We start from the raw sequence: 14,721 nt of genomic DNA on the forward strand, positions 1-14,721 counted from the left end.
TCAGACACCTACTTTCAGCCTCAAGCTCACTTGCAGCGTTTCCAAAAATAGAGAAAGGTATTCTCTTGTCCACATACATCATACCTGAAGCATGGAACGACCTACCACAACACATTGGAGCCTCCTGCTCGCTTCTTGAGTTTCGTAAGAGGCTGAAAACCTGGCTCTTTGAATAACTGTGTAGATCCCACGCATACACACCTGCTTATGCACCTAGATACCCTTATGGTTGATTACTGAGCTATACAAATCATCATAACATTGTGCACAACTTTAATCACTCCCTACAGATTCTGTTGCTTTCCCTCGCATTAATCTGAGGAATGTTTACCCAAACTTTGATGTTTGCAGGACCTTCTGGGTATGAAAAATGGCAGCACCCACACAAGCAATGCCACTGTGGGATTTTCCAACATCCAGTTGGGATAGTGAATTCCCCAGGGAGCCATCGAACTCCTGGATCAAATATTGCAACCATCTACAGTGGCAAAAATAACACTTTAAAACCTAGTTTTCTCCCTGGACATGGTTGCTTTTTTAGGCCTTTCCTATTCCATGTGATAGTCTCAGCCACACATGTGAGTTATCTTTTTTGGAGGAGGATGGGTTTGTGGATTGTAGGACAGCTGCTCTCTTCAAATTCGAGTTTCCCCTCACATACGTATGTAGATATTTGGAATTGTTTCCCAAGTTCACTTTTGTGAATTTATGTCAATTAAGAAAAGTTACATATAAAAATCGTACTGACAATTTCTCTTTTTAGGTTTCGTTACCGATGGCTATAGATGCCTGTTGCAATTCCTCTTGTCAGCAATAGGTGAAAAAGAAGTGCAGACATATTGGGCGTTTGGTCAAATCTATTCTGCTATTGACTTTCTTGTCGTTTTTAACGTTGGCCATATCTTGGATGGGCTGTCCGTCAAGGCCGTCTCATTTTGAGGATGCTCAGCTGACCCTTATTAAACTGCGGATTCAGCATCACACGTTGGTACAAACTGAGGCCGAAGATCTAACTGAATATGCTTTTAAATTTCAATGCAATGATTTGTAAGAAAGAAGTCTAGAAAACGATTAAAATCAAAAATAATTAATTCAGGCAAAATGTGTACCATACATAAGTTATCTTACCTATCCTCTCATACCTACCTCGAACCCTACCTATAGTATCTATCTTCTGTATTTATCTGCCAGCCTTAACCTAACCTTGACTAACCAGCCATAACTACCTACGTTCTTTATCTGCCTGCCGTAATCGTAGTTAGCATACCTAACCTATAATGCATACAAAACCTATTACGACCGATATTTACCAGCCGTACCTACCTACATAACTCACCATTCCTACCATAACTCACCATTTCTACCATAACTAGCCTACCTACCCTCCATACCTGCCATACTTAACTTACTTTACCTGCCATAACTAACATACCTTCAGTACCAGACATATCTAACCTACCACCCATACATAACTTACCATACCAACCTACCAAACGGAACCATTTATACCTACCCTACTACCATAAACACTTACCTACCACCCATACCATACTTAATATCCTTCAGGTAACCTATCATACCTAATCTACATACCATACCTAATCTAACATACTTAGCAAATCTAAGGTAACTACCATGCATATCTATTTACCATGCCTACCAACCATGTCGATCATACCTACCATACTTAACCCACTATATCTAGTATAACTAACCTACCATACCTTCCGCACCCAATGTATCACAATTAATCTACCTCCCATACCTAAACTAACATACCTCCTCTACTTTCCAAACCTACATTTCATATTTAATTACAATACCTACTTACCTACAATGTCTACCACTCCATACCTACCTCAGCTACCATACATACATACCAGATCTTTAATACATTACGTACCATAGCTTACTTACCATATCTGACCTACTATCCCCTAACATAATGTGTCAGCCTAGCATTTCAGACTTACCTTCCACACGTAACGTACCCTAAGTAAACCTCCTTCCACCTCTGCAGGGCAAATATCTTACACCTGCCGGGAGGTGGTAATTTACATAAATAAAAGACTAGTTATGCTTATAGTAACTACCCATGATATTCGGTGGTCTGCATTGAGAACGTGTTTATTGCAGCATTTGAAGGACATGAAAATGTGAATGTGATTTCTTCTTTTAATAGAGAAATCTGTAGGCTTTGACAGTGCTCTTTTCCCATTTGCATTCACAGTGTTAAGCTTTCATTACTTCAGTGCTAGTTTCTGTGTGAAAACTGTCACAAAGAATTCCGAATGTTAACTACTCTTCTGAAAGGTAGTTTTGTTTTCACCTATGGGTTTTTTCACCTCTTTCTGCCGTAAGTTGTAAGTGGGTAAACATTGCCAAACTAGGAAATACTGACTATCATTTATAAAAGTGCCAAAAAGTGTTGATTCTTTTTATTTTAACTGTTTCCACATGCTGGGGAAAGGACAACCTTCGCACAAGAGTTTGTTGATGTCCCATTTTAGAAGAAAAACTCACATGCTTTCTTGCCGTAGCCTAGCTATGTTCTCTGGCCCTTGAAGCGTAAATAAGTAACCCTTGGTGCCTTAATAATCCCCAGCATGAGTGGAAAAAATCTGGCCTGTACATACTTGGAAAACGTTATGAAGGATGCCACCTCAAATGGCAAGAAATTACTAAGCATAGAGAAGAAAGTTTCCAGCACTTAAGGGCTTAAAACATCAAAATATAATTTAACTAAATCATTACTTTAGCATATATTTTGTTGCTTCATTTATAGAAACTCAGTGGCCCATACTGCTCTGTAATGAAAACAAGATACATAGATTCTTTTCTGGAAAAAACACGATCAACTGTGGCTCAGATATTTTGTTCAGTGAGTGAATACATTAATCTCATTTATATTTTTCATGTTCAAATTTTAGGGCGCATTGGATCTCAGATAGTGGTTCCCCACCGCTGTGACCAGTATGATCTCATGTATCTCCGCCCTATGGGTGACCTAGGCCAAATCATCTTTCTGGTAAGGGTTTATTCTTTCAAGTGAAAATCTGTGACTACTCGGTATATAAATGCTCTACACTTTGTGTTTATTGGTGGGATGAGAAAGTATTAAGTGCTACGCAATCTTAACCACTGTTACTTTGTAATGTGTCAAAACATTTAAATTTTTGTTAACAGTGGAAATATTTAGTTTACCTTGAGCTAAAAAAATAGTGTTTTTCCTACAGGATTGCAGAAGAGGTCTTTCTAGAGAATGTTTTTTTTGATTGTGGTATGCACCTTTCTCCAGTATTAGGGGTGTCTTTCATAGATTCACATGCTTGAATATTACCCGTCGTCGAAGTGGGAGTCCCACGGTAAATAAAATAGCAATAAATGCTAAATATAATAATATATATATCATAAACATAATACCAGAAAAGAAGGAAATACACTGAAATCCTCCAAAAACCATTCCTACATAGGAATGCAATGCAAAGAGAAAAAACCATTTGTAACACATTAGTGTCATTATGTTAGTCCAAATTGCAGCCAATCAGGCGCCAGCACCCTCTAGAACCTTCTCCTCAGAAGCTCAAGCCCTCAGATTTTCTACCGCACGTCGTGTGAAGGGAGTCTCCCTGAGCTCTGCTCAGTTTTCTCTACTTCCAGCATTTTCTTCAGCATGTCAAGTAAGAAGTCTTTATTTAGATCCTGCTCTTCTTGTGAGAAGCTGTGCCTTTTTGAGAAGGACCCCCACCAGAAGTGTATTTATTGTTTATATACTGATCATGTGGCTGCCAACTGCAAGTACTGTAGAACTTTTTCTACTAAAACTTTGAAGGACAGGGAAGGCCGTCTTCTCCTTTGGCTGCAGCGTCTTAAGGACAAGGACTATGTGGTGTCCGACGCAGAAAGTTTACATTCTGGTTTCTCTTCAGCAGCCTCAAAACGTGGTAGTGTTCATGAGGTTCCTTCACCTTTCCTCAAGAAACCTAAATTGGCTTTGCCTGTGGCTCCTGTGATGTCTTCTGCCACTCCTACCACCTCTACGCCCACGAGACCTGGCTCTCAGGCGTCTGTGGCTACCTCTCGAGATGTTTTCACACATCTTCAAGTACCACCGTCGACGGGAGCGTCGACTAGCGCTCCTACGACGAGAGCGGCATTGCCTGCATTTTCGACGACTACGCTGACTACCACATCAGCATTTTCATCGTCGACGACGGTATCGTCGACAGCCTCGGCGTCGACGAGGGTTTCATCGTCGTCTACACCTGTCCCGTCGACGATTCCCATCTCGTCGACGACGAAAAGAGTTCTCGTCGACGAAAGACCCGAAGACATCGTCGTCGTCGATGACGCCGTCGACTAAAGCCTCGTCGACAAAGCCACTGTCGACCAAGGTTCCGTCGACGAAGAAGATCTCGTCTACGAAGACAGGTCCGTCAACGAAGACGGTCCCGTCGACGAAGACTCCGTCTACGGAGTCGATACCAGCATCGACGATCGCCCCGTCGACGACGTCCCCGCCGACGACTACAGCTCCAGTGGATCGCCCGTCGGCGGTGTTACCGTCGGCGACCCCGTCGACAACCACTCCGTCGACGAAGATTTCTTCAAAATTACTATTGCCAAAATCGGCCTCGTCGACTCTACCGACGACGGTTCCGTCGACGGCGGAACCAAATTCGTTTGCGTCATTACCGTTAGTGCCATTGCAGACTACCAAATCTTCACACCCTCGCTCTACGGTACCCTGTCAACAGATCTCTCATCTGGAGCCTCAGCCACCATCTCCAATGTTTGCAACTAGTACGGAGCATGACACTGATTCGGAGCAGGAAGAGGACACGTTTGGGGCAGCACGTAGTCCCTCTGAATTGATAATTAAATGTCAGGACACAGATTCTGATGATGGCAATGGCCCAGAATTTCAACAAGAAGAACAGTTCACTCAAGCTCCTGTGGCTACCATTCCTTTGGCCTTGATATCTAATCTCCAACATATGCTGGACGATTATAATCGCAGTTTTCCTGCAACACCGCAGACTACACCTGCGCTATCTCCCGCTCCTGTGGCACTACCTCCACCTGCATTGCCGTCTATCGTACCACCTGCACCTTCTCAGGTTCATCGGTCTATAAGCATCCATACCACTATATATCCGCGGGATGCGGATGAGGAGGAGGCGGATGCGGAACGTGAGGAAGGTGAAGTCCCTGACAATACGGATGATGAGGCAGGCGACCAGGATATGGCCGAATGGGATGATTATCGGGCCCAGACGCCCTCTCCTCAACCTGGTACCTCGAGTGAGTCTCCACCAGTAGATATCGCCAGCTTCCATCTTTTAATGGATAAAGCGGCTCAACGTTTCAAACTCCCCCGTTCCCAACGCGAGGAGGATTGTTTTCTATACGATTTTAAGGACAAACCTTTCAAGCAGGTGCACACAATCCCTATAATTGAATTTGTATGGAAAGAGGGTATTAAACTGATGAATGCTCCGAACTCCTTACCTGCTCAAATTCCGCGCCTTAAGAAGAAGTACAAGGCCCCTACAGGTTCTCCAGCTTGCCTGATTTCTCATCCCAAACCGGATTCTGTCGTGACTCAGGCAGCACAACGTAGAGCACGTAATCCGGCGTCCCAAATCACAGCCCCTCCGGATAGAGAGGGTCGGCGCATGGATGCAATTGGCCGCAAGTTCTCGACCATGGCCTCCACATCTGTCCGAGCAGCTAATGCTTTTGCCATTTTGGGTCGTTATGACAGGCAGATGTGGTCAGACATTGCAGATTACATGGCACTCATCCCTGATGCTTCCAAAGCTGACGCACAGCAGATTCTCCGCGATGGACAAAGAGCAGCGGAAGAAATCATCGATTGTGCAGTGGATATTGCAAACACAGATTTCCGCCTCCTGGCAAGTGCGGCTGCACTCCGACGTCAAGGTTGGCTAAAGTCCACCTCCTTCCGGCAGGAAGTCCAAGCCAGAATACTGGATATGCCATACGATGGAGAATCGTTATTCGGCTCCCATATTGATGATGCCCTTGAATCCATCAAGAAGGACACCGATACGGCGAAGTCCTTAGGCACGCTACAATTTCGTAAGCAGTCCTTTCGAGGTGCGCGCGGACGCGGCACTTCCTCCAACTTTCGAGGTGGTCAGCAATACCGTTCATACAATCAGAGCAGCCAACGTACACGCCCAATCAGCAGTCTCGCCAACAACCCACCAAAACATTCAGAGGAAAGTCGTCCTATCGTGGCGCAAATCAGAAACGCCAATGACTTTTGCCGCTCTCAACGTGTTGGAGGACGAATCTCTCTGTTTTATTCCCAGTGGTCCTCGATCACCTCTGACCGCTGGGTTTTGGACATTGTCAAACGGGGACATACCCTGGAGTTCACAGAGATTCCTCCTTGCACCCCACCTCGTGGCCCACCTCCTCCACATCTCGAGGAGCTTTACCATCAGGTCCGTCTTCTTGTGTTGAAAGGGGCAGTCGAAGTGGTCCCAAAACATCTAAGAGGGAAGGGTTTTTACTCTCGTTTTTTCCTCATACTCAAGAAGAACGGAGATTGGTGACCCATTCTGGATCTGAGGGCTCTCAACCAGTTCCTAAAGTCTCAATCATTCCGTATGCTGACGCTACTGGAGGTCCTGCGTCTTCTGTCCAGCGAGGATTTTATGACAACCATAGATCTTCAAGACGCTTACTTTCACGTCCCCATCCTCGCACAACATCGCCAGTACCTACGTTTCACAGTGGGAACCATGCATTTTCAGTTCAAAGTTCTACCCTTCGGACTGCGTTCAGCTCCTCGTGTGTTCACGAAGGTACTGGCCCCGGTGGTGGCTCACCTGCGTCTACAAGGAGTTCAGATCTTTCCTTATTTAGACGATTGCCTTCTCAAGTCTCAATGCCACCATCAACTGAGTCGGGACACGCACCTTTGCCAGCAGGTGTTTCAGTCTCTGGGGTTGACCATCAATGTCGAGAAGTCACAGTTTGCACCCCTGCAGACCAGGTCCTTTCTGGGAGCGATCCTAGACACGCAGCTCTCAAAAGCATTTGTCTCTCACGAGCGGCGTCTAAAGATACTTCGTCTGGTCGCACTCATTCGGCGAAAACAGATCATTTCTGTTCGGACGTTAAAGTCATTCTTGGGAATGGCTTCGTCATGTATCGCACTGATCCCAAATTGCAGGTTGCGCACCCGTCCTATTCAGGAAGAACTGGACTTACACTGGCGTCAGGTCTCCGGGTCCTTCAACAACCTAGTTGCCATCACAGCCCGCATGAAGATGAGCCTGTGTTGGTGGGCGCAGCCCGCGAATCTGAAAATAGGTGTGTCCTACCTCGATCACATTCCGGACCTGACGCTGACGACGGACGCCTCCCTGGAGGGGTGGGGCGCTCCTCTGCAGGGCCTCTCCGTCAAGGGCAAGTGGTCGCCGACGCAGTGCACATGGCATATCAACAGGCTAGAATTGATGGCGATCTTTCTAGCTCTCAAGTCCTTCCTCCCAGTTGTTCACGGGGATTCAGTGCTAATCCAAACGGACAACACCACCAGTATGCACTACGTGAACAAACAGGGCGGAACCAGGTCTCCTCTTCTGTCCCGCTTGGCCCAGTCAATCTGGGATTGGGCTCTTCGCCATCGCATCACCTTGACGGCTGTCCACCTTCCGGGGGTGTCAAACCTTCTGGCAGACTCTTTTAGCAGATCCACGTCCTCAACACACGAATGGGAACTGCACCAACCGACTCTGGACCATGTGTTCCGCCAATGGGGTCACCCAGATCTGGATCTCTTCGCAACACCGGAGAATCGGAAATGCCCGTCTTATGCAAGTTGGCATCCCCACCCAGGGTCCTGCGGGAATGCCCTTTTGATCAACTGGTGCGATCTATTCGCTTACGCTTTTCCACCGCTCCCATTAATACAGCGAGTACTGTGGAAGATGCGGAGGCAGCCGTGCCACATTCTGTTGATCGCACCTCGTTGGCCCAGACAGGCATGGTTTACGGAACTGCTTCTGATGTCCCAGTGCGAGCCCATTCCTCTACGTCCTCGTCCAGACCTCCTAACTATGGACAAGGGCCTAGTGTGTCATCCAGATCCCTCAACGCTTCAATTGTGGGCATGGAACCTGAGTACCTTGAGTTCGCGGACTTGAACATATCCCAGGAGTGCAGAGACATTCTAGCTCAAGCCAGAGCTCTGTCTACCATTAAGACTTACAAACTTAAATGGAAGCGCTTCTGTCATTGGTGCGTTTCAGCCAATATACATCCCATCCATTCCACTCCTGAACAGCTCCTTCCATTCTTTTTGAGCCTCGCTCAGTCAGGACTCTCTCATGCTACACTGAGAGTTTTTCTTAGCTGCAATATCTCGTTTCCGACATGATGGCTCTTCATCCCTCTGTTCCTCACGAGTTATACGTCAATTTTTCAAAGGGCTTTTCCGCAAGTTTCCACCTGTGCGTCGCCCTCCGCCAGCTTGGCAGCTCAATGTGGTATTAGCTCAACTTATGAAGTCACCATTTGAGCCTATCCATAAGGCCGATATAAAATTCATCACCTGGAAGGTTGCACTTCTTCTGGCTTTGACCTCATCTCGTCGCGTGAGCGACCTTCACGCTTTTACTGTCAAGCCTCCTTATCTATAGTTCAAACCTAACGGAGTGGCACTGCGTACCAACCCTTCTTACTTACCTAAAGTGCCTACGGATTTTCATTTGAATGAGCCTGTGTTCCTAAAGACTTTCTTCTGGACCCTAAATCTCCGGCGGAGCAGCGCCTACATTCGTTAGACATCAAGCGATGTCTTAAATTTTATATTGCAAGAACTGCTTCTTTCCGCAAGTCCGACCAATTATTCATTGCATATGGACGACTGCGCAAAGGACATCCAGTTTCCAAGCCGACGATTGCCAGGTGGCTTTCCTCAGCCATTGCCTTCTGCCACCAACAAGCGGGCAGACCATTGCAGTCTTCAGTGAGGGCTCATTCTACGAGGGCGATGTCTTCCTCCACCGCCTTGTTTGCTGGTGTGCCTCTTCATCAGATTTGCCGTGCAGCGACTTGGTCCAGCAGGCACACCTTCACCAAACATTACTGTTTGGATGCCATCAATGAGGCGGATACCGCAGTGGGGCAGGCAGTGCTTCGCCATCTTTTTCAGTAAGGTGAGCCTCTGTTCCCTCCTCCTTATTATTATTATTATTCCTGTGATTACTCTGTTATATGACTGTATTATTTTTATTATAGTACTGTCTTAATATATGCTTCTTCTGCTTAGCAATCTCAGTTCTAGGAGGTTACTGCTTTCTATTCTATTCAAGCATGTGAATCTATGAAAGACACCCCTAATACTGGAGAAGAACAATTGTTACTTACCTGTAAACAGGTGGTTCTCCAGTATTGGTGTCTTTCATAGATTCACATGCGACCCACCCTCCTCCCCTCAGAGGCTCTTTTCTCCTCATGCGCTCTTAGTTACTTTGTGGTACGAAAATCTGAGGGCTTGAGCTTCTGAGGAGAAGGTTCTAGAGGGTGCTGGCGCCTGATTGGCTGCAGTTTGGACTAACATAATGACACTAATGTGTTACAAATGGTTTTTTCTCTTTGCATTGCATTCCTATGTAGGAATGGTTTTTGGAGGATTTCAGTGTATTTCCTTCTTTTCTGGTATTATGTTTATGATATATATAATATTATATTTAGCATTTATTGCTATTTTATTTACCGTGGGACTCCCACTCCGACGACGGGGAATATTCAAGCATGTGAATCTATGAAAGACACCAATACTGGAGAACCACCTGTTTACAGGTAAGTAACAATTGTTCTTTCTTTCCTTCAGGAGCGTGAAACAGTAGGGATACTTTTCAACATTTTATGTTTAATGTGTTGAATAGGACTGTCCAGCTTCACAATGCCGGGAGTTTGCTTACCTCAGTGAGTCATCAGGCTTCAAACCATGGTATTCCAACCTGTTGAACAGATATTATTCCAGATAGCACCTTTGTTTTTGTTCCTCGCTTTGTCACAGATATAAGCCTACAAGCTTGTTTATTTTCACATTTTATAAACCATGCTTTCATCTAGAATGGCTCTACAATGCAGAAATAACTAAGCACCGTTAATGGGGTAATCTGATTTAATTTTTAAGTCGCAATGACCTGCACAATGTTTTAATTTTAAATGCTTTCGTAATGTGCCCCCTCCACTGCAACCGGAACCGAACCTTTTGCCCTGGTTATAGAAAGATAAGCCCTTCGCAGTAATTCTAAACTCCTTTTCAAAAGAGCCAGCTTAGCCAGTAAGCGTTTTGACTTTCCACTCGTGACAGTCCTGCCAAGCGTCACACAACGGGTGTGACACTCACGCATTTCAGTGCGGTGATCCGCATCACCGCACTGAAATGCATTGTCACGCATTTTGCCACCAGTGCCATAAGCGCCACCAGCGGCGCCTGTGCCCGCGCTCTGACTGCTGCTCGAGACGTGCTGTGCTGCCTGAGCCCGAGTTCCTAAATAGTTAACTGCTCTCAGCCTCTGTGGAGTGGCTGAGAGCGCTACAATGTATCTGCACTCTGCCCTCGAAACTGAATGCGGCGCCGGAGGCTCGGGGTTTACTCATCTGACACTGCAGGGGGAGGGAGGGGCTGCCCTCTCTCAGCAGACTCGATAGCACTGCTACCAATCACCGTCGTGGCATCATGGGGGCCGGGATTTTAATTCGGATGTGCCATCACGACTGGAAGAGGAAGTAGGCTGGCAGAAGTGGCGGGGAATCAGAGTGAGCAGCAGGCAGCACGAGAGACCGACTCGAGTCTCATGGCCGCCCGCCGCCATGCAAAAGGGGGAAGAATCGATTAATTTGCAGCGGGCAGCTGCGCCGCAACACTGCTGCCTGCCCAGCCCCACCTTGATGACCTGGCCACAGCCGAGCCGGTGACAGTCAGCTGAGCTTTGATCAAAGGCCTGTGAGCGGCCGCGCCCGGGGGCCCAGAGGACTCGACTCGAGTGGCGAGCAGCTGCCTCAGCCTGGATGAAGAGAGGCTGCGCCTGTGGCAGAGTGCACATCGTGGCTGGGCAGTGAGTGCAGTAAGTGACCTGGTCGGGCCCTCAGCCTGCGCTTAAAATGTAATATTATTATTTACCGCTCGGCCGCCGAAGTGGTTGGCTGGGACGAGACCGTAACGGAAACATCATCCATCATCATCCATCGAGTCACCTGCAGTGAGTCACTGTGACTGTCACTAGTAACTACAGCTGTACACTCGGAACTGTCTGGAGGCCTCTGTTTGCACGTTGTTTATCTTAGCATGGCAACCGATGGGCGATGAATTTATCTCTCACTCGTGGTGCCATAAATGGTGCTCTCCAACTGTCTCATTCAAACAAGGCACTTTCCTCCTTCTCCATGTGTTCTTTTGCGTGAGCTAACATCCAACGCGCTTTCTAAATGCATTTTTGCAGAATTGAATACGAAGTGTAGAGGTAAGGTCGGAAATTATTCTAGATTAGGCACATTGTGACAAGTACTTATAAACTTAGACCAGATACTTAATGAACCCATGGGCTGTATTCTGAGATTTTAATGAAATTGTAAGGCGTGTGTACCAGTGATACCCAAAGCTGCAGAAGAAGCATTATTATTTGTTTAGGCCCCGCCTGCAGATTAAGGTGAAAAGCAGTACACATGAAGGATTTTGCTTATTTTAAAATGCACCCAGTGACGCAGAGCACTGAAGTGCCCTCTTTCTGAGGGGACAGGCCGGTGTGGGACTGAGTAGCGCCCCCGTAGACAGTCTCAGCAAAGGGCCCGCGCATCAGGCATCGTGAGCCTCCAGATGATTGCGGTCGAGTCTGGAGACTCGAGCCGTGCGGCTCACTGCCGGCTGTGTGACAGGGAGACAGAGAGATAGAACAAGTAGGTAATAAATGGTCAGGCAGCCTCCACTGTACGTTGTAGTCATGTGTTGCGAAGTTGTAGTCTTACTTCTGTGAAGATGAGCTGGCAGGGTCCGAGGCAGCCTGATCATGCGGTCGGCCAGTCACCACAGAGAGAAGGGAGCAGGCCGGCATCGCGTGAAATCATTAAAAGCAGCTGTTCTCTAGCTGTCCTCCCCTGAATTTATTTCAAATAAGAGTATGCCTAGGCCTGGAGTCAGTGAGGAGCATAAAAGAAGAGTTATTGTGGTAATAAACTAACTTGCAAATCTGTGCTCGGCTTACCTTGCGACCTCCTACAAGTTCCACGCACACAAGAGTCACACCTACACTTGCAGCCACACACAGACTTGCACATAAGGTGGGCAGTCAGTGACACGCAGACACACACGACATTTACGGCACAACTGTTTTCTCAGACCGGTGGGCTGATGTAACATGATTTCGCTGTGCTGGCTAAACGTTCACTTGACACAGTTTTACTAAAGCCATGATGCATGATCCATCATTAACCTTCTGCACAGCGCCACCGTTGGATAGTTTTCTCTTGAAACTGGCAAATGCGTGTATTCTTAAAAGAAACTTTCAGATTTCGTTTTCCATGTTAATCATTACCATTTTTATTTATTTATTTATTTTATTTATTTTTAAAATTATTTTAAAATACGTATGTTGTAACCTGTTACAGTTTATCCGTGGTGATGGACCAGATGTTGCTTTCATGAAAGTGGCACAGGGATTCCGAGTTTTTTTGGTGGCTGCTCTCTGAGATTACCACGCATTGTCATTGATTAACTGTTATGGCTTAACAAACCATTTGTTTTAACTGAAATGTATACTAGACATAACATTCAACTTTATTAAACTATAGTCATGCTCCCAAACATATATTTTATTGGTTATGATGCCAAATATATCTGCCACATGACCCTGTTGGTAAAAGAAAGCAGGTCGGTGATCTTGTGTAGGCACTTTAGGAACATTGGGCAGTTTTGAGGCAGTTTTCATACCACAACATGGGCATGCATGCATCACTAAAAGTGCTACACTTAAGACATTTATATGTAACATGTCAGAAGACTGAATATATGGCTATGTCACACATAGGCAGTCTCAAAATTTGACAGCTATGTATTAGGTCAGTGCAAATACTCCAGATAGTTTACACAAGAGACATGTTATTCTTCCAAAATGCTGGGGGTTAACTTGTTTCACAGTAAGAATGAATATTATGTATGTGTGTGAATGATGTGTGGTGATTTCTGTCTGCGCCAGAGTCCAAAAGCCAAGCTGTCAATATACAATGAAGTATGATATGGCGCTGCTCAATTTTAATGCAATCGCTGCAAACGTTTTGTGCCTAACCAGATAGAGACATAATACAGTACTGGTTGGCACAGTGGTAAACAGTGGCAACTGTGTTATAGTGCTATGGAGCCGCAGTCTGCTACAGAAAGCACTGTGAATATGCTATGCTATAAACTTTGCTTTTTAGGCTATTGCACAGTCATGAATGATCAGATCTATAAGATCCTCTTCTGAGCAGCTACAGTGCTTGCCTGCCCCCCGTTACTGAGAACTGCAGTCACGCAGTCTATCTCTGGTTATTATGCTTCCATTTCTGGTGCTTTGGAGCGGTTTTAAGATCTTCTTCGAGTTTCTCATTGCTCAAATGGCTGTCATTTCTGATATTTATGTGTTTCCCTCATCTTCATTGCTTGATTTTGCTCGCGAGAAAGTGTCACTCATAGTCCTTGAAATGTCACTCATAATTACACTGAAATTATGAAAGTGTCACACATAGCAATCTGAAACCTTGGCAGCTATGTTGTGACTGCCCACTGGTTGTTAGAAACAGCTTGTTCATTTTAAGAATCTGAACCGCCGCTGTATCATCTTTGAACCCACATAAGGAACCAGGGAGTTCTGTGAGTACTCTGTAAGCCATTCTGCCCAATATGTTGTCAATAGCGTAGTTCTATTTCAGGGTGCCAGGTTTATTAGTTTATTCTTGGGCTCAGTTCTGGATGCATGTTATAACTTCACTTATTCGCTGGGAATCATCGCATTACAGGCTTGTTCTTCAATCATTTGGGATGTGCTAGGCCCAGTGCCAGAACAGTGCTCTCTGTATCGCCAAACAGGGAAAGTGTAGGGCTAGGGGACCAGGGGAGCCATTGACGTACATTGCATCGCCTTGATTCTCTGCTAGTGATTCTCTCTAGACCCTCCACATCACCATGGCATCGGGAGTCTCTTCATTGAAATCTGGCTGTTAAGATGTATTACCTCCTTACCAAACGGTACTGCTGCCGCCACCTTGTCTCCCCATCCCTTTACTTTTCCCTCAATTAGGAAAAACTCTAACCCTTGTTGCAGGAGTTGAAACATCACATTGATCTCCTTGGCTTTACTGTGACCGCCCACCGTCATTGAGCTTGGTTTGCATGACAGATTGATACTTGAAGTCAGACTTTCCTAGACTGCACACCTGATATCTTTTGCTGACTTCTTAATGTAGGTCGCAATTCATGATTTACCATTTTCGGGGGGTGGGGGGGAGGGGGGTTGGGGGGACCGGGACTATTAGGTTTATTTGCCATATGTTTCAGTGTGCAGTTGTTTCAAATCTCACCTGGCAAAGAAAAACATATCATAATGGCCAACTGCAGTATTTTGACATGGAATATTTTTTTTACGTGTGTATGAAAATCTTAAACTGAGTATAAAAAGATAAACCAGTGGTGGA

General features: G+C 45.8%; 1 protein-coding gene across 1 annotated transcript in view; it reads left to right on the forward strand.

Moving 5' to 3' along the window:
• Positions 1–14,721, forward strand: part of NDUFA9 (NADH:ubiquinone oxidoreductase subunit A9) — a 178,155-nt gene that overhangs the window by 37,765 nt on the left and 125,669 nt on the right. The window contains exon 3 of the mRNA XM_078673981.1: positions 2,931–3,028. Within this exon, the coding sequence (XP_078530107.1) occupies positions 2,931–3,028 (98 nt within the window). The remainder of the gene's footprint in view (positions 1–2,930; positions 3,029–14,721) is intronic.

The sequence above is a fragment of the Lissotriton helveticus genome, chromosome 1_1 (genome assembly GCF_964261635.1).
Source record: "Lissotriton helveticus chromosome 1_1, aLisHel1.1, whole genome shotgun sequence".
NCBI classification, from domain to species: domain Eukaryota; kingdom Metazoa; phylum Chordata; class Amphibia; order Caudata; family Salamandridae; genus Lissotriton; species Lissotriton helveticus.